Source organism: Stomoxys calcitrans, chromosome 5 (assembly GCF_963082655.1).
Source record: "Stomoxys calcitrans chromosome 5, idStoCalc2.1, whole genome shotgun sequence".
In the NCBI taxonomy this organism is placed as follows: Eukaryota; Metazoa; Arthropoda; class Insecta; order Diptera; family Muscidae; genus Stomoxys; species Stomoxys calcitrans.
The window spans coordinates 98,015,365-98,035,747 of record NC_081556.1 but is presented as its reverse complement, the minus strand read 5'-3'; the positions used below and the strand labels follow the sequence as shown (position 1 = coordinate 98,035,747).

Below are 20,383 nucleotides of genomic sequence, written 5' to 3'. Positions count from 1 at the left end.
AACAACACCAAACTGTCATGTAGGACGATCGAGAATATATTGTACTCAAATGAAAGGATATGTCAGAGGGCAATCCACCTCCCCCTATCCTACCAAAAAAAAAGGAATTAAAAATAATATATGAGGGCCGATCAGTACAGAACAGGACAGCAATAAAAGGTCTTGGGTAGTAGATTACACTTTTTACCCTCAAATTGGGATAGACACAGAGGACATACGGTGTGGTATCACAAGTGGTAGCTTTGATTTGTGATTTCGAAATGTAGATAACCAGAACAACAACAAAATAATAATTAGGGTTGATCTTTACGAGACCCGTTTCCCTGAATATCTGTATAGCCTCCTTCAAAATGCTTGACATTATGGGGCAAAACGAAATCGTGCTCTAGCACGATGCTGTTATTATTTGAGTGTGCGCCCCCAAACCGGCAATGTTTGCCTACTATAGCAATAAAGGGCACAACTAATTGGTATTTGATGGTAGAAAACAAATTTGATATCCAATTTTGAGGCCAAGTGTTTGGAAGTCGTCTGACCCCATAAACTCCCCCTAAACCAATCGCAATTGGGGTTAAAAAAAAAGAAATTTGGGAGTAGAGTACGATGTTGATATTTTTTCAGGGCTAAGTGCTTGGGTGGCCGCCCCACTCCACATACCCCTCAAACTGGACATATTTATGGATTATGGCAAAAAGAGGCTCAAATCTGGTATCTGTTTTATGGTTAAGTGATTCAGCGACGTCTCACCTCATAAACTTCACCTAAACCATACATATATATCGACTTTAGCAATATGTAGCTTAAATGAGGTGTTTGAATCTAATAGGGTTTGGCACCCCTAATCAACCTCCAAAAACAAGATAATAAAGTGGATCTACCATTTATCTACCTGTTTTCAAAAATGTCAGATCTATAATATCTGAGACTAGATCACGAATCTGATATATGGGCGGGCGTCCACCTCACCTCCAAAATGTCGCCATACCGGATATATTTACCGACCACAGCGATAAAAGGCTCAAACGAAAGGTATTTGGGAGTAGAGGGCAAAAATGATATCCACATTGGGGCGAAATATCTGAAAGGCCGTACCAGCACCCCAAAACAGGACTTATTTCCTGCCAGTGTCAATATAGGGCTCAGATAAAATAAGAGAGTGAAAAAAGGCCCAGCTAGTAAGATTTATATAATCAGAATTATATACTTATTAATCTTATTTAAATTTCAGAAAAAAGTAAACAAATCTCTTAAAAGTTTTGTTGTCGTTCTCTATATAAATTCGTTTGCATTTCATGCACTAAGTTTAAATTACCCGTACCTTAGACATGATGAAGAGTATAAAAAGTAAAATTTTGAATTTCCCACTGGTTATCGCAAAACATGCTACACTTTTTTCTTTTGCTTTTTTTGAGACAGTAGCGTCATAACGAGAGTTTTATGCTAAATTTATAGACAACTTTGTTGCAAAATTGTTTGCGATCACTTGAGTGTTAGGCGACACCGCATAATGGGCCATTATCAATTCACCCTGACAGACAGACAAACAGACAGAAGTGTACAGGCTGAGGCATTTACAAGCCTTTATGCATAGCATGTCTGGCGGGGAAGTGGTGGTGTTCTAATATAATTTTGGAATAGCTTTTACCACCACCATTGCCTAGATTAGCATCATAGAAGTTTGCCAGAGGAAGACGGCGAAGTTTTGTCATTTCATTGTCGTCGGCTGTCTGCTTAAGCACATAGTCTGCTCTTCCCAGTTTAGCAAATTTATTATGTCAACAATTTCATGCATAAGTTATCATACGTAGCAGCTAATAGCGATGCGAGCAACATCAGTTTTTTTTTTTAGTTATCATGCCTTCTGGTGTTATAAAACAACTGCCGACATGATTGCTTGGCTAACAGCGTGCATGAAGTGTGGCTGCATGTGTCTGAGACTTTTTTTTATTCATTTTGTCATTTTGTTTGCAACACATCGGGATATCGATTTCGGACTTTATAAAGCACATATTTATATTGTTGATCCTCCTAAACTACTAAGACGAACTGTACGTCTGTTGACATCATGCAACTGCCCCTAAAAATTAAGATAGTGAGCTTAGACTTTGCACAATTTTTTGTCCATAGGCAGGTTAAGGTTGAAGATGAGTTATATCGGAATAAATGTTGACGTATCCCCCATATAGACCGATCTTCCGACTTAAGATCTTATGTCCATAAGCAAATGCCAATTTTCCCATGAACATTCCATTGAGACATTAAGGAACTGGGGCAAACTTCTCACAAATCGGTGAGTGCTGTCCGATTCAAATTTAAGCTCAATGAAAAAACACCTCCTTTTCGTAGCCGAGTTCGAAAGTCGTGCCGCAGAGCCACACCTCTTTGGGGAGAAGTTTTTACATGGCAAAGTACCTTACAAATGTCGCCAGCATTAGGAGGGGAAAACCACCGCTGACAAATTTTGTGATGTTCCTGCCAGGATTCGAACCCAGGCGTTCAACGTCATGCTTATCTCTGCCACATGCTTACCTCTGCGCTACGGTGGCCTTATGTCCATGAGAGCCGCATTTATTACCAGATTTTGATGAAATTTGGCACAGCAAGTCCTGTTAGGACCCACGACTCAACGGACTATATATGGATATAGCTGTCATTGAGATCGCTCTTCCGACTAAAAGTCTAATGCCCATAAATAGCGTATTTATCATCTGATTTCGTTGAATTTTGGCACATTAAGTTGTATAAGGCCATTCGACATTCGTACCAACTAGGTTGGGATATAAATGTTGATATAGCTCCCATATATACCGATCTTCCGACTTAAGGTCTTAGGGACGTCTCAGGAAATAATCCCGAATTATTTAATATCTACTACAGTGAGTTGTGTTAGGTTCCTCGAAATCTTCATCGAATATGGTTTGGATCGGACCACATTTGGATATAGCTTGGGCGCATTTATTATCTGATTTCATTGGAATAAGGCACAGTGATTTGTGTTCGACATATATTCGGCATATAGCACCGTCTTGTTAAAACCACATGTCATGCGAGCCAAGCTCTTGCATTTTGGGCATAAAAATGTTGGATATCATCTAAACTCTTTTGAATTATGTTAAGGGACAACCAAAGAGCGTATTTTGAACTGCGTAAACCCAAGTCAATGCCCTATCCTGAGTTTTGAGTATGGTAAATCCCTTTCCACGATTTCTCCACCGGCCATAATAACGACACTGGTCTCTGTCCTTAAGACAGTACACTGTCCGTCAGTCTCAGCGGCATACTGATATCGAGTGTGCCAGAGTTGACCCTTAATGCAGTCCCTGACTTCATCTTGGGGTCATCAGTGGCAGTCTGAGGTCTCATTAATTTCAAACAAATCATCCGCCTCCCAGTCCTCTCTTTTTGGAAGTGAATCTTGAAGATCCTTTCTCGAATCGAATCGGTTTGTTGTGAGGTAGTCCGAGACCTTCAACTCACCCAAAATTTTGTAAAGATAAGACCACTATTATAGCTACTAGAGCTTTGAAAGGCTATATCGGATGAAAGATATATATGGGAGATATATCTAAATCTGAACCGATTTCTTCAAAATGAACGTTAGTCCTTGGACCATAATAAATCCGACCTGTACCTTGATCACAAGAATACATGGACCGACAGACGGACAGGCGGACATAGTTTAATTAAATCAGGAAGTGATTCGAAACCCATTGGTATACTTATCAATGGGTCTAGCTCTTCTCCTTAGCATTGCAAACAAATGCACAAAGTTATAATAACCCAAAGAAGTCGTAAGGCACTGTGCGCTTTTTACTCCTGCAGGAGGATGTTCGGTACGAAGTGGGGGGTGACTCCCAGGATGATTTATTGGATGTGAGACCAGTACTGGCCTATGGAGCACTGATATGGTGGGATGCCGTAGGGAAGAGGATGCGTGCGAGGGAGTTCGAGAAGGTCCAGACACTGGCCTGCGTCGGGATCACAGGGGCACTGAGATCCGCACTGGAGGCAGGCCTGGAGGCGATGCTAAATATGCAGCCCATTGGGGTCTATATTTGGAACTGCGCCGCTAGAGTCGCCCATAGGCTGAGAGAGCTCGGCATGCTGAAGGCGGATGGTTGAGATCACAGTTCGATTCTGGGTGTTATGGATATGGAGGGTAGACTGAGGAGGATCTCCGACTACCTGGCACCAGTGCCGGCTGGAGTGTGGGCATTAGCGATTCGTTTTTCTGAGAGGGACGAATGGAGGGCGGATGGTGTACTTGAGGAAGAAGAGACCTCGATCTACACAGATGGCTCCAAGATGGAGTCAGGGACTGGATTGGGGGCATACTCTGAGTGCATCAGAGTAACAGATGGCTCCAAGATGGAGCCAGGGACTGGATTGGGGGTCTACTCTGAGTGTATCAGTGTAGACCCCCAATCCAGTCCCTGACTCCATCTTGGAGCCATCTGTGTAGATCGAGGTCTCATCTTTCTCAACTACACCATCCGCCCCTCATATCACTATGTCTCTGAGACTGCCGGATGAGTGTACGGTCTTTCAGGCTGAGGTCTGTGCCATTCGCAAGAGAAATTCTGGTAAGAGGCTTACCGCCCTCGAAACTCAGAATTTATGTGGACAATGTGGCGGCGCTCAAGGCCTTGGGGTCGAGGATGGTGAGATCGAGATGCGTGGCGGACTGTTTGGAATCCCTGGATAGGCTCTGGGCCCACGATGTGACGTTGACATGGGTTCCTGGGCATAAGGGGATTCCAGAAAATAAGAGGGCGCACGTGTGTGCCTGGAGGGGTTCGTCTGCGCCCGGCGGACCAGTCATCGGTCTTTCCTACGTGCCATTTGTCGAGCTGCTGATCATGGTAGATGGGATGGCCAGGGAGGCATCGGTGGCGAGGTGGTACTCGGTAGATGGTTGCCGGACTGCGAAGGTGCTATGGCCGGTCATCGACCGGAGGAGGACGAGAGAGTTGGGGGCGTTCGATAAGAGGTCGATGAATACTTTGACAGGGGTCATAAACGAACACTGTGCCATAGGCGGTATGGCGGGGAGCATGCATGACACCGCACAATGACTTCTGTAGGAGTTGCCTCGATGAGGATGAGGAGGAGACTATTGAACACTTGCGGTGTTCCTGTACGCGTCTACAGAGACGGAGCTCTCCTTTCTGGGGAGCCGTTTCTTCTGTGATCTGGGTGAACTTGCAAACGTACCTCTGGTATCTATCCTGAGGTTTGTTGAGGGAACGGGATGTTTCCGACGTGTGGCCACAAGCTCCGGCGTAGGCAGATCCGTGCTTGCGTAGGGACGGGCGGTTCTTCACCCCCCGCTCGGGAGGCTGTCCTTTCTGGGGAGCCGTTTCTTCTGTGATCTGGGTGAACTTGCAAACGTACCTCTGGTATCTATCCTGAGGTTTGTTGAGGGAACGGGATGTTTCCGACGTGTGGCCACAAGCTCCGGCGTAGGCAGATCCGTGCTTGCGTAGGGACGGGCGGTTCTTCACCCCCCGCTCGGGAGGCTGTCCTTTCTGGGGAGCCGCTTCTTCTGTGATCTGGGTGAACTTGCAAACGTACCTCTGGTATCTATCCTGAGGTTTGTTGAGGGAACAGGATGGTACCGACGGGGGGACCACAAGCTCCGGCGTAGGCAGATCCGTGCTTGCGTAGGGACGGGCGGTTCTTCACCCCCCGCTCAGGAGGCTGTCCTTTCTGGGGAGCCGTTTCTTCTGTGATCTGGGTGAACTTGCAAACGTACCTCTGGTATCTATCCTGAGGTTTGTTGAGGGAACAGGATGGTACCGACGTGGGGACCACAAGCTCCGGCGTAGGCAGATCCGTGCTTGCGTAGGGACGGGCGGTTCTTCACCCCCCGCTCGGATTTCTCCACTCCTTCTGTCTTTACTGTATTCTGTCTAGTACGAGGTCTCACATTTTCTTTTTCTTCCCTTTTTTTCTCTAGGGTACCACAATGGGCCAAACTGGCCTCCTAGTGAACTCATCTTTGGTGGGCAACCGATTCAACTCACCACCACAGTGGTGGTGTAGGGTATAAAAATGCCTTAGCGGTACTCCTTTAGCTATCTTTTAACAGATTTCCTTGTGGGATTATTTGGCTAAATGAAAAATACGTCGGTCTCCCCATTTCTATGATCTACCTGAGGAATTGCCACTTTTCATTTTCTTAAGGGGTTTGTTGTGTACCCCGCATTCTTGGCTTCAGAATCATTTCAAAACTCCTTGTCGTACAATGAGTTCCATGGGAAAGCATTTTTTAACCAGCTATAGTTGATATATTTTTCTGATAATCTTTCTTCACAAATTTTTTTTTGTACGTAACGATGACCACAAAATAAAAAGAAATTTCTTCATTAAACATTTTAAAGTCCCATTCGCATACAATGGTCGACATTGACGACTTAAAGTCTGCGACATGGCACTCTTTGTGTCTTGACTTCATACAGTTGACACAGGCAATGCAAGGTTTCCACATATTGTGCAAGCACAATATGTGGGTGTGTGTGTGTGTGTGTGTGTGCATTGAAGATATGCATAAGCAATGTCTGTAAGTGTATGTGTACGGTTATCGAAAGGTTTTGTTTCGTTTTGTTTTTGCCATCTCTTTCTAGTCTGGCCCAGTCTGTCTATGAGCATTGTCTGCCCGATGTCTGGGCCATGTCTGGGTATCTCCGTTAATGAACTTTTTGTAGGTCGTTGCTATGCAGAAATTGTTTAACACAAATACAAACACACTCACAACGACATGCACTCATGTTTGCTGGTATATGTGTTAACAGAGCTAAGTGTTTATTCCTTGAAGTGTCTATGTCGGCTATTTATTTATGGGTCTGTGCCATGTCCATGTTGGTCAATTGTTTGGCTGTTGGCTTTGCAAGACGTTTTTCTTTTGCAACCGCAGAGCTTACAAAAGAAAATTTTAAAATCCGTACTGATGTGTTTATTTCTCTTCATGACTTGAAGTTTGTTTGGCTAGGGGTATTTTGTATTAGCCGTCGTAATCAGTGGCGGCTGCTGTCCATATATGAAATCCTTTAGCTTATGGTTTTCTTTTGCATTTGCTTTCATTGTTTGTACCAGACCAAATAATTTCTTTGATTGCAAACATTATCCTTTATGAGTTTGAAAAAAAAAAGAAAAACAGTCAGATGGTTGAAAACGAAAAAAAAACCTACTAAAAGGATCAAACAGCATATTGAGCAAAACATGTCTGCAATGTATTTCCAGACAGAATGACAGTTTGTAGGTGTTTTCTTTTTGTAGGAAGCTTAGCTGGTAGTTTGCTATTCTTGTTTACAATTAAAACATTGCCTTCTTAATTTTCTATGAAGCCTGCCTAGAAAGGTCTAAAGGACTACATTTCAAAAGAAAAACTTTGAAACCAAATCAAACCAATCAAAATTTTTATGAAAATGTCCAAGTTAATCTAAATTAACAAAATTATGGATGTGGATAGGGGTGCAAGAAGTCAAATCGAGAGGTCGGTTTATATGGGAGCTACATCGGTTTGTAGACCGATTCGGACCATACTCGTGACATGATGTCATACCAGAAGCAAAAACAATCGGTTCATACTTTGTAGGGTCTGAGACCAATATTTCGAGGTTTTACAAAAGGAATGACGAAGTTACTTTACTGCCATAAAAAGCTGAACACATTCTCGTCATGTTTTTCACATGAGTAGAAGGCAGAGCCTTCAACACCGGGGGACGACGCTGTGTATTACAGCTGCCATCATAGGCAATATGAGTTTGTCTGCAAGTTTTAAGAACCGACTAAACGATGACTAAAACCTCATGGCTCCAAATTGATTTCGGTGGATTAGAGACTAGCCATAATTCAAATAAAAGTGAAATTCTTCCACATTTGTCTCATATATGGCTATGCCCCAAAACAAAAGACAATGGCGATCGGGCCGGAACGAGCTTGCTCACCTACAGGAGCTTATCGAGGATCGCCACCTCCACATTAAACCGTCTCAACCCCATTTCCGAGGAGATTCCTCAGAGACACATCTGCAAGTTTGCCGAGATCGTAGAAGGGCCGCTTCCCTTGGATGGAAATCTTATACTCCTGTAGACCAGCGTATGTGCAGAGCAGCTGTTCGATCGTCTTCTCCTTCTCCTTCTCCTCATCCTCATCAAGACATCGTCCACAGTAGTCGTTGTGCGGAACTCAAGACATCGTCCACAGTAGTCGTTGTGCGGGACTCCCATGCGCGCTGCCATATAGCCTATCGCATAGTGTCCGGTTATGACTCCTTTAATCGTACTGAGTGGCTCCTTATCAAGGGCGAGCAACTCCCTCATCCCCGCCCGGTCAACAGCTGGCCAGAGTGTTCTAGCAGTCCGGCAACCATCCACAGACTCCCACCCTGCTACCGCCTCCGCACTGGCCATATCCTCAACTATGTTCAATAGTTTGACAAAAGGCACGTGTGTAAGACCGGCCACAAGGGAATCCCCTCCTCGCGTAATGCCTTCTCATTTCCCAGAACATTAACTTGTCCAGGAACCCAGGCCAACACAACGTCATAGGCCAGGAACACTTTCAGGCCATCAAACACTCAGCAACGCACTTCGATCTCCCCACGCAAGTGCTTCCCCGGAGCGTAAGCCCACACTCACTCAAGTATGCACACGCCAAATGCCAAGCATTGAAGCTTCGCGTTTGCGCATGCATGACATCGTGTTGATGTTCTCATCGCGTCTCCCAACGAATCAAACCCGTCTCATCCACGTTTCGGAGGAGATTCCCCAGTGACACATCTGCAAGTTCGCCGAGATTGTAGAAGAGCCGGCTCCTTAGGATGGAAAACCTATACCCCTGTAGATCAGGGCAATAGCAGAGCAGGTGTTCGATCGTCTTCTCCTCATCCTCATCAATACATCGTCCACAGTATTCGCTGCGTTGGACTCCCATGATCGTTGCCATATGGCCTATCGTGTAGTGTCCGGTTATGACACCTTTCATCGTACTCAGTGATCCCTTATCAAGGGTGAGCAACTCCCTCGTCTTCTTCCGGTCAGTAGGTGGTCAGAGTGTTCTCCCTGCCACCGCCTCCGCACTGGCCATCTCCTCAACCATGTTCCATAGTTTCACAAAAGGCACGTGTGCAAGACCGGCCACAGGTCTGCTTGTCGTGGAGAATCTTCTCGCATAATTTTCCGCCTCTTATTTCCCACAACAACAACTTGTCCGAGAACTCAGGCTAACACAACATCATCAGCCAAGCACTTGAACCTCATCACGCAACCATGCGAGTGCTTCCCTGGAGCGTAAGCCCACACTTACTCAACTATTCACACACTAAGTGCCAAGCATTGGAGCTCCGTGTCTGCGCATGTATAGCAGCGTGTAGAATATCTCATCGCGTCCCAGATCTACTCAAACCACGTTCCTAAGGAGAAGAGCCGCCTCCCTAGAAAATAAAGCCTATGCCCCTTTGGACCCGGGCATGAACAGAGCAGATATTCGATCGTCTCTTCCTCATCCTCATAAAGACACTGTCCATAGCAGTCGTTGCGCAGGACTCCCATCATATGGCCTTTCGCACATTGTCCGTACTCAGTGACCCTTATTGAGGGTCAGCAACTCTCTTGTCCTCTTCCGTTCGACAGCTGGCCAGAATCTCCGGTCAATCCGACAACCATCCCTGGTTCCACCCTGGCACCGCCTCCGCACTGGCCATCTCCTCTTCTTTCCTTCAACAGATTTCAGGAGACCTACCAGAGGTACGTTCGCAAGTTCACCCAGATTACGGAAAAAAGGAGAGCCTAGGTTTCTGCAGACCCAGACATGAACAGAGCAAGTGCTCATTGGTCTCCTTTTCATTCTCATCGAGGCAACTCCTACAGAGGATATTGTGCGGTATTTCCATGCGCGCCGGCATGCGGCCTATGGCACAGTGTCTGGTTGTGACCCCTGTCAAGGTACTCATCGACCTCTTATCGAATGCCGACAACCCCCCTTCCTCCTCCGGTCGATGACCGGCCATAGCACCTTTGCAGTCAAGCAACCCCTCCTGGTGCACTCGTCCGTCCTCTCATTCCCTGGAATCCCCTCATGGCCAGAAACCCATGTCAGCGCCACATCGTGCGCCAGGAGCCTATCCAAGGACTCCAAACAATCCGCCACGCATCTCGACCCCATCATCCTCGCTATATTGTCAACATAAATTCTGAGTGCGGTAAATCCCTTTCAGAGTTTCCCAAGCGGCCACTGCAATAGCACAGACCTCTGCCTGAAAGACCGTACACTCGTCCGACAATCGAACTGTGGTTGCAACCATCCTCCTTAAGCATGCCGAGCTCCCTCAGCCTAGGCGCGACCCTGGTGGCGCAGTTCCGAATATAGGTCTTAGTGGGCCGCATATCCAGCATCGCCTCCAGACCTGCCTGCGATGCGGATCTCAATGCCACTGTGACCACGACGCAGGCCAGTCCAGTTCACCATACCAGTTCTGCATAGGCCAGTACTGGCCTCACGTTGGTCATATGTGATATACATCCAATAAATCATCTTGGGAGTTACCCCCACTTCCTACCGAACATCCACCTGCAGGAGTAAAAAGCGAACAGTGCCTTACGGCTTCTTTCCTCGGTGTATCTTTTCCAGGACAGTTTCGAATCGAGGACTATGCCCCTTCGACAGCCGCAGGTATGACCACCAGCTCAGTATTCCCTGTGTTGGTCCTTAACCCATTTCTAGTAGCCAATCGCGACAACCTCCTCAGTGACCCTTCCATGATCTCGCTGATCGTCGACAGAAACCTTCCGCGAACCAGCAGCACGACGTCGTCCGCAAAAGCGATAATCCTCATGCCGTCCCCACCGAGATCCATCAGGATTTCATTAATCACGAGGTTCCATAGAATCGGCGAGAATACTCGTTCTCGAGGAGTATTCCTACCCGTCAAGATTCGATATCAGTTTATATGGCAGTTATATTGAAACATGGACCGATATGGCCCATCTAAAGTCCCATTTGACCTACACTAGTGGGATATATTTGTGCAAAATTTTAAGCGCCTAGTTTTCTTCCTTCGAAAATTGGAGTGCTTTTGACAAACATACAGACGGATGGACAGATGATAGGGCAAGCGGAGGGAGGGACAGATGGACAGACAAGGCTAGGTCTAATTAAAATGTCATTGCTTAATAAAATTAGTATACCCCCATCCTATGGTGGGGTTTCTAAAAATTTTCAGCTATGATTATCCCCACCTATGCAATGTACATGGCCTAATTTGCATTTAATTCTTGTGGTCCGGCGCTCAGAATTTGAACTGTTCAGCCATTTCATTGGGAGACCTTGGACATTCGTGTGGGGTTTTTAAATTCAGAAATATGTTCCGCAAAGATTTATTTACACATTTCAGGGGAACAGGAATCTGAGAGTATGCCTCGAGCGATATGGAAGCTAGGTCCGCAGGATCATGCCCAAAGGCTACGAATGACAGATGGTCACCAAGAGGGGGTTGTGAACACTCCAAAATTATGTGGCCTAATCTAGACTTGAAGAGGTCTACCGTAGACGTTTTAGTCATTGTGTCAGAAGGAGTTCCAGTTTAGGTTTTTTTTCTTAGAGAACTTGCTTGATTTAGCGGATGTGCACATTCCCAAGCTGTTGGGTTCTTAAAGCGGTCTGGAAGGTTCACTTAAACCTAACCTAATCCAACCATTAAGGATAACACAGTGTCCAAAGCCGCCGTATGGCCAAAGAACAAGATGCCTTGTCCTCACATCTGTGGTCGCAGCAATTTGTTCTCAGTGCATTAGATCGTACTCTTTGAATCAGACTGAGTATCGAACAGTAGGTAGACTTTTAAATCACCGTCCACCAAACTGCAACACCATATAACACCAAACTATAGGGTGATTTTTTTGAGGTTAGGATTTTCATGCATTAGTATTTGACAGATCACGTGGGATTTCAGACATGGTGTCAAAGAGAAAGATGCTCAGTATGCTTTGACATTTCATCATGAATAGACTTACTAACGAGCAACGCTTGCAAATCATTGAATTTTATTACCAAAATCAGTGTTCGGTTCGAAATGTGTTCAAATTTTGACAAATTTTGTTCAGCGATGAGGCTCATTTCTGGTTGAATGGCTACGTAAATAAGCAAAATTGCCGCATTTGGAGTGAAGAGCAACCAGAAGCCGTTCAAGAACTGCCCATGCATCCCGAAAAATGCACTGTTTGGTGTGGTTTGTACGCTGGTGGAATCATTGGACCGTATTTATTCAAAGATGCTGTTGGACGCAACGTTACGGTGAATGAACACATTTCGAACCGAACACTGATTTTGGTAATAAAATTCAATGATTTGCAAGCGTTGCTCGTTAGTAAGTCTATTCATGATGAAATGTCAAAGCATACTGAGCATCTTTCTCTTTGACACCATGTCTGAAATCCCACGTGATCTGTCAAATACTAATGCATGAAAATCCTAACCTCAAAAAAATCACCCTTTACCACACCATATAACAGCACCATATAATTGCTGCGACCACAGCTATGAGCTGTGTATTCTTTAAATCCGACTGAGTATCGAACAGTAAGGGGATTTTAAAATCGCCGTCCACCAAACCACAACACCACCTAAGTTCTTAGAGAACTTGCTTGATTTAGCGGATGTTTACAATCCCAAGTTGTTGGGTTCTTAAAGCCGTCTGGAAGGTTCACTTAAACCTAATCTAACCCAACCATCAAGGATAACGCAGCGTCCGAGGCCGCCGTTTGGCCAAAGAACAAGATGTCTTGTCCTCACCACTGTGGTCGCAGCAATTTTTTCTCAGTGCATTAGATCGTATTCTTTGAATACGACTGAGTATCGAACAGTAGGTGGACTTTTAAATCACCGTCCACCAAACCTCGACACCATATAACAGTTTTGGTCTGAAAGCTGCAGTATGCAGCCAGTGCGTGATACGCGGTTTAAAATCCCCCTTTTGTCAATGGCTCTCTTGCAGGTGTATAGGCAAGAGTTGGCTCTCTTGCCCTTTCCAAAATGTTGGATTTGAAGTTCGATTCCCTGTCCAGCAACAAACCCAGATATTTTGAGCTTTCTGTAAATCAATCATTCTTTCCTACCTAGGTGTCAACGTAGGTAACTTGTACCTCCTGCTGAAAAGAAAAACTTTCGCCTTAGACTGGTTTATACATTGTTTGCGGTCTTTATAAAATTCTTCATGTCAAGTCTCAATATGAGAGCAAATTGCCTTTAAAACGTATTTCCTTTGATTTGTTACGCACCTGAATCATTCTCCACATATATTGCCACAATGCCAAATGAGTTCAAATCAAATGGCCATCAAAGTACCATATGAGAGAAGTTTGACCCCATTCGATTTGCATACTTTTAATATTGCACTAAGGAAAATGTATAAACAAAATTTCACTATATATAGCCTTGCTGCTATAAACAAATTCCATGAATTGTATACAACGATGCATTCTATTGGCTTGTATGAAAACGTACAGTGGAACACAGCTCAGTTGAGAACAAGAAAAATAAAGAAGATAGAATTTTTGCTTTTGGAGACAAATTCTCCATTCCGTTAGGCAAAACAAAAATGTTCAGTTGAGAAAAGTGTTAAAGTTAGGTTTGTTTATTGGACGATCACTTAGATTTTTCTCCATTCAGAGTTTTATGACCGATTTTAATGTACAAACCAAGGCAAATTTAACTATTATAAGCTTTAAGAAACATTTATATAGCGGATAATTCTTTACCCTCCAACATAGGATGGGGGTATACTAGTTTCGTCATTCTGTTTGTTACACCTCGAAATATGCATCTGACACCCCATCAAGTATATATATTCTTGATCGTCATGTCATTTTAAGTCGATCTAGCCATGTCCGTCCGTCCGTCTGTCGAAAGTACGCTAACTCTCGAAGGAGTAAACTAGCCTCTTGAAATTTTGCACAAATACTTTTTATTAGAGTTGGTCGGTTGGTATTGTAAATGGGCCAAATCGGTCCATGTTTTGATATAGCAGCCATATAAACCGATCTTGTGTCTTGACTTCTTGAGCCTCTAGAGGGCGCAATTCTCATCCGATTTGACTTAAATTTTGCACGTGGTGTTTTGGTATCACTTCCAACAACTGCGCTAAAAATGGTTCAAATCGGTCCATGTTTTGATATAGCTGCAATATAAACCGATCTGGGGTCTTGACTTCTTGAACCTCTAGAGGGTGCATTTCTGGTCCCATTTGAATGAAATTTTGCACGTGGTGGATTGGTATCACTTCCAACAACTGTGCCATGTACGACCGATCTTAGATCTTGACTTCTTGAGCCAATAGAGCGCGCAATTCTCATCCGATTTGGCTGAAATTTTGCATGAGGTGTTTTGTTATGAGTTCCAATAACTGTGCGAAGTATGGCGTAAATCGATAAATATAGCTGTCATATAAACCGATTTGGGATCTTGATTTCTTGAGCCTCTAGAGGGCGCAATTCTCATCCGATTTGGCTGAAATTTTGCACAACGTCTTCTCTCATGATCTTCAACACACGTGTCTAATCTGAATCGATCAATAGCTTGCATATAAACCTATCCCCCGATTTTGCTTCTTGAGCCCCTACAAGACGCAATTCTTATCTGAATGAACTGAAATATTACACAACGACTTCTACAATGTTCAGTATTCACTTATGGTCCAAATCGGACTATAACTTGATATAATTCTAATAGCATAACAGTTCTTATTTAATATTCTTTGCTTGCCTCAAAAGAGATACCGCGAATAGAACTCGACAAATGCGATCCATGGTGGAGGGTATATAAGATTCGGCCGGCTGAACTTAGCACGCCCTTACTTGTTTTTCTTTTAAAATGGTGATGGAATAATGGAAATATGATCCCAATCGATCCAGATTTGGATATAGCTGCCATATAGACCGATCTCTCGATTTAAGGCCTCAGGCCCATAAAAGGTTCATTTATATTCCGATTCGGCCGAACTTAATGCCTTTTTACCTGTTGTTTCTTACAGTAGGTGTTATTTTCTTTCTTATATTTTAAAGAGGACTAAATGTTAATGCAAATACTGTTGCAAAGGTCCCGATTTCACCACCCAATATATATGTTAAGGCCAAAAGTTATGCCGGTCATCGCTCATGCTAAAAGCTCTAAAAAGGTTCACAGAAACATACTTAGCGCAAAGATTCTTGTAGATCGCCTGTCTCGGCATTAGCATGCATTTAGTAACATAACCTTAGAGTAAGTCCATTGGAACAGACCCTCATGACCTAGTCGCCTACATAAAGGGTTCTCACGCTGCCAAGGAATATACAAAAGTAGTATATCTTGACATTGAGGGTGCTTTTGATTTTAAAGAAGCTGGAGTTTCTCGACAGGCTTGGGTTCTGTAAATCAAAAATGATAGCTCAACAGAGCAAACACCTTAACGAGGTGCACTGTCTCCTCTACTTTGGAAAATAGCCATAAAATTTACATTATTGTGTATGCTGATGACGTGACTATTTCGGTTAAGGGAAAGTTTTCCGACATTTTTTGCACGATGTAATTTCAGGGAGCTGTACGACAGCGAAATGGGCTAGGGGAATTGGTCTCGGTGTAAATTTGTTTAAGAAAGAAGCTGTGCTTTGCAGCAGTTGATACCAATTACCCACAGTGGCACTTGTCTTCTTGGGAGGTGAGAATGTTCCAATTACTGAAAGCGCAAAATACCTGAGTCTTTTGCTGAACAGAAAATTGAACTTTAAATCCAACATTTTGGAAAGAACAAGAAAGGTAACTCTTGTCCTATGCACCTGCAAGAGAGCCATTGACAAAACTTGGGGGTTTAAACCGCATGTCCTGCACTGGGTGTATACTGCAGTTGGAAGGCGCTGCAAATGTCCACCTACTGTCATTGAGTATGAGACCATTTGATGCACTGAATTAAATGCTTCACCTAATGCCTCTGCACACTGTGGCTAGACAAATTTCTGCGACCATTGTTGTGAGGTTAAAGGAGCTTGTTCTTTGGTAAGGTGGCGGCTAAGGACACTGTGTTATCCAGAATACAATGGCTGATGATTCCAGGCTTGAGCACCAGGTGGGCTTTGGGGTGTACTATAAAGAACTAGTACTGATCATATCGGGAAGATTACCCGACCACTGTAATGTATATCAGGCAATGATCCTTAGGTTAGGTTACAGTGGCAGTCTATCTTCTAAAAAGACTCAGACTATTTTAGTACATTGAGATACCACAGTAGCGACATACCAGGCCTAAGGGACGATCGAACCCATGAAATTTCTCACGGGCACTCCGAGCACGCTACGAACTCAGCTACCTGAGCGACCCAATGATACTTGCATTTAATTATGTGTTAGAATGGCTAAAATAGAATATTATATCTTCTTAGACAGTCAGGCAGGCATTAAATCTCTGGGGAACATCTTTCCTAATTCAAAGAAACAGGCCTCAACCATCGCAGTTCTCCCAATGATATGGCTGAACAGTTCAAAATTCTTCTGTTCTAGGTGTAATGCCACAGATATATCCCAGGGATTGGTTGAGATATATCCCGAGCTTGTGAGACTATGGACCTTACACATTCCAGAGGGACTGGACTTGACTGGAATGCCTTTAGCGAGGCAAGCCCAAAGGGCTATATATCAAACCAAGTACCGATATGGCCCATTTACATTCCCAACTGACTCACACTATTGGGAAGTATTTGTGCAAAATTTCACACGTCTTGCTTTATTAGTTCGAAAGCAAGCGTGCGACAGATGGACGGACATGGCTACATCGACTTAGAATGTCAAGTCGATCTATATATACTTTGTAGGATCTCAGATGAATATTTCAATGTGTTATAAACGGAATGACGAAATTAGTAAAAAATTTCATTAAAATCCTATGGTGGAGAGTTTTAAAAACAAAAAAGAAATCATTAAAAAGTGTAAATTATTGGAATGATAAATCATTGGTAAATCATCATCATGGAATCTTCATGGGCCAATTTGCATTTGCAAAACGGCATTTGAATACCAACCACCTCGGGTATATATAAAAAACATTTCCTTTAAATCAGGTGAAAAATGTACCATTATGAACTTACAGCAGCTATTTCGACATTTAGTCCAATCAGGACCAATCTAGCCAAAATTCAATGTTAAGAATTTCATAAGAACAACGAACGTATAATAAATGGTTCTTAAATGGGTGTAGGAGTTTTCAATAGACCAATGTACTTAATTTCAGCAAAGTCTTGTAATAAATACCCAATTTACGGGTCTATATGGTTGCTATACCCAAAATTGTCCGATCTAAACCATATTCGGTATGGAGGCCCAACAGAGGCCTCAACAGACGGACGGACATGGCTAAATGCATCAGCTATCAAATATTCCATGTGCCAATAACCCGAATGACGAAAGTTGTATACCCCCATGCTATGGTGAATGATATAAAAATCCATATCCGTCCGTCCGAGTATTCTTTCTGTATCGTTTGTCCGTTTAATTATAATAAAGTTGGATACGCATGTTTCATCCGATCATTATGAAATTTTCCACATGTTCTTCTTATATATAAAAATCAATTTGTGTTTGTTTGTGTGTTCCTTATAGACTCAGAAACGGCTGAACCGATTTTCTTGAAATTTTGACAGATGGTGCATAATGTCTCGTGGTGAAAATAGGGTATTAAATTTTTTGATATCTGAAGGAGGGCGGACCCTCCTCCTTACTCTAATTTTCAGAAACGCTAGATCTCGGAGATTGGTGGTGCGATTTAAGCGAAATTTTGTGTGCTTTCATATAGTATCCTAAAAATAAAAATTTCGGATGGGGTACCTAGGGGGGCCGCCCCACCCTAAAACCTACCAAACATATATTTAGACTAATCACGAAAATATAGGACTCAAATGAAAGATATTTGGGAGTAGACCACGTATCTGATATCAACATTATGGATCAACTGCCTATAGGACGTCCCACCACCATAACAACCCCCAAATAGGACATATTTGCTCACCAAGACAATTTGGGTCTTAAACAGAGTGGAACTAAATTTTAATAGCTTTTAGGGCCAATACCCCAAATATTTGCTGACATTTGCAAAAAAGGTGTTTAAGTGCAATTAGAAAACGAATTTGATATCCATTTTTGAGGCCAACGGCAATATGGGGTTCAAATAAATGATATATAGATATATGAGCATAGAGCACGTTGCTGACATATTTTCAGGGCTTAATCTTTGGAGGACCACCCCAATCCCCAAAACACCCCTAAACCGGGCATATTTACCGACCATGTCAAGCTTAACCGACCATGGAGCTTAAAAACAAGGTATTGAGGGGTAGAGCAAGAATTGTTACCCACTTTCGGGACCAATTTTCTTAGGGTCTACCCCTTTCTCCCACAAAAAGCAATTTTTTGCTGAGCATCGCAATATGGGGCTCAAATGAAGGTATTTGGGAGTAGAATACTAATTTGATATCCAAATGTAGGACCATGTATTTAGGACATCACCCCTTCCCCAAAACAATCCCAAAGGGTAAAAATTTCACGACCATGCCAATATGTGGCTCAAATGAAAGGTATTTGAGATTAAAAAGCAAATTTGATAACCAATTTCGGGGCATATATATATTGTAAAACTGTTTGTGAATATACTACCGTAGCGCAGAGGTTAGCATGTCCGCCTATGACGCTGAACGCCTGGGTTCGAATTCTGGCGAAACCATCAGAAAAAATTTTCAGCGGTGGTTTTTCCCCTCCTAATGCTGGCAACATTTTTGAGGTACTATGCCATGTAAAACTTCTCTCCAAAGAGGTGTCGCACTGCGGCACGCCGTTCGGACTCGGCTATAAATCAGACTGCACTCATGGTATGTGAGAAGTTTGCCCCTGTTCCTTAGTGGAATGTTCATGGGCAAAAATTTGAATTTTTTCAAACGGAATTACTAGATTTCTAGATAAGAATACCCCCATCGTATGATGATGGTTATAAAAAGCGTTTGAAATGAAACTTCAACTCAAAAAAATTTTAACTTATTCTACATTCCCTTTATTTTAATTCATATTTATCACATTTATCACTATGTTGAGTAGCAAAAGTTAATAAATACTTACCGAAAATCCCTGATATTCTTAAAATACACACTGCCATTTGCCTCAGCTTCCTTATTGGCCGCACTTAAGCCGGCATATATTTGGCTCATCTGAGCCTCTGTCAAATTGAACATGGCCAAAATCTGTTTGCGATTATTGCCATCCACCAATTCGGTGCGTATGACCGAATCATTGGCTGTGGCCAGAACACTGTTGCACAATAATATCAGGCAATACATGCCGAATAAAACGATTATGTTGAACAGCAACATTGTGCGAGTCACAAAAATGTCTGTTGCAATAGAAAATGAAATATTTTTGCAATATACAAAAAAACAACACTTTTACTAAAGTTTAAATTGAAAATTCTTTATGTCTTTACATAAATAGCATTTATTTATAATAAATCATTGTTTACTATGATTCCAATTTTTTTAATGTTTGGCCCTTCTAGGCTTAAAAGTTTACTGCACACCAAAAATATTTTCAAAACTTGTCTTTTTCTTTCACTTAATTTTTTTTTTGAAAATTTTTTCCTTATTTTGCAATGGATTTTATTTGCAACACTGTTAAAATTTTGTGTAGAGTTTTTTTTTCTAGATTGTTGTCTTCACTCTAAGAATGGCAAATACGAAGTGATTTGCGCCAGGCACTTTAAAACACTTAAATAACAGAATCACAGACTCAGACTGGTGGGCCGGTAAGTTGTTCGCAATGCAACAGCGACAGCCACAAAGGCAGCAAGAGTCACTCACGATGACTACTACAACAAACATTATAAGCAGCGGTCTTTTACTCTTGGTTCGTATTCGAATACGAAGAGCAGTGCTTGTCTCAAACATACCATGCATGGGTGCTGTGTAATAAGTGTGTGTCCGTGTGTGTGTGTATGTATGTAGGATTTTTGTTTACTTTTGGTTATAGAATTACTTGCACTTATACTCGCCAATTTTCTATTTGCACATTATGTGCATAGGTATGAGTGCAGGTGAACTTAAGAGCATATGCATATGTCTAACAGTTTGATGTTTGTTTGAGGTCTGAGAAAAGAAATATCACTCTTAATAGATGGGGACTTTACAGTAGTGGGAAATTTACAGCTTATATCATATGTTTATGTGGAATGAGAGTTGTGCCATCCTGCTAGCTGAGACTAGCATATTACAAACACCGCTGAAATAATACTAGAATTTTTGCGGTATTAGGGCAAAAATAATTCCTGTGGTATCACAACGGGCGAAAACGTCCAAGTGAGTCTGAGACTGCCACTTAAACC

The 20,383-nt window shown here is 42.9% G+C and overlaps 1 protein-coding gene across 2 annotated transcripts in view; it reads right to left on the bottom strand.

Annotated features, from left to right (window-relative positions):
* LOC106091828 (protein anachronism) overlaps positions 1-19,714 on the bottom strand; it is a 50,467-nt gene extending 30,753 nt beyond the window's left edge. For both annotated transcript variants that reach the window (XM_013258502.2, XM_013258503.2), the window contains exon 1: positions 19,129-19,714. In XM_013258502.2, the coding sequence (XP_013113956.2) occupies positions 19,129-19,379 (251 nt within the window). In that variant the 5' untranslated portion in view covers positions 19,380-19,714. The remainder of the gene's footprint in view (positions 1-19,128) is intronic.
* Between the last annotated feature and the right edge of the window lie 669 nt (positions 19,715-20,383).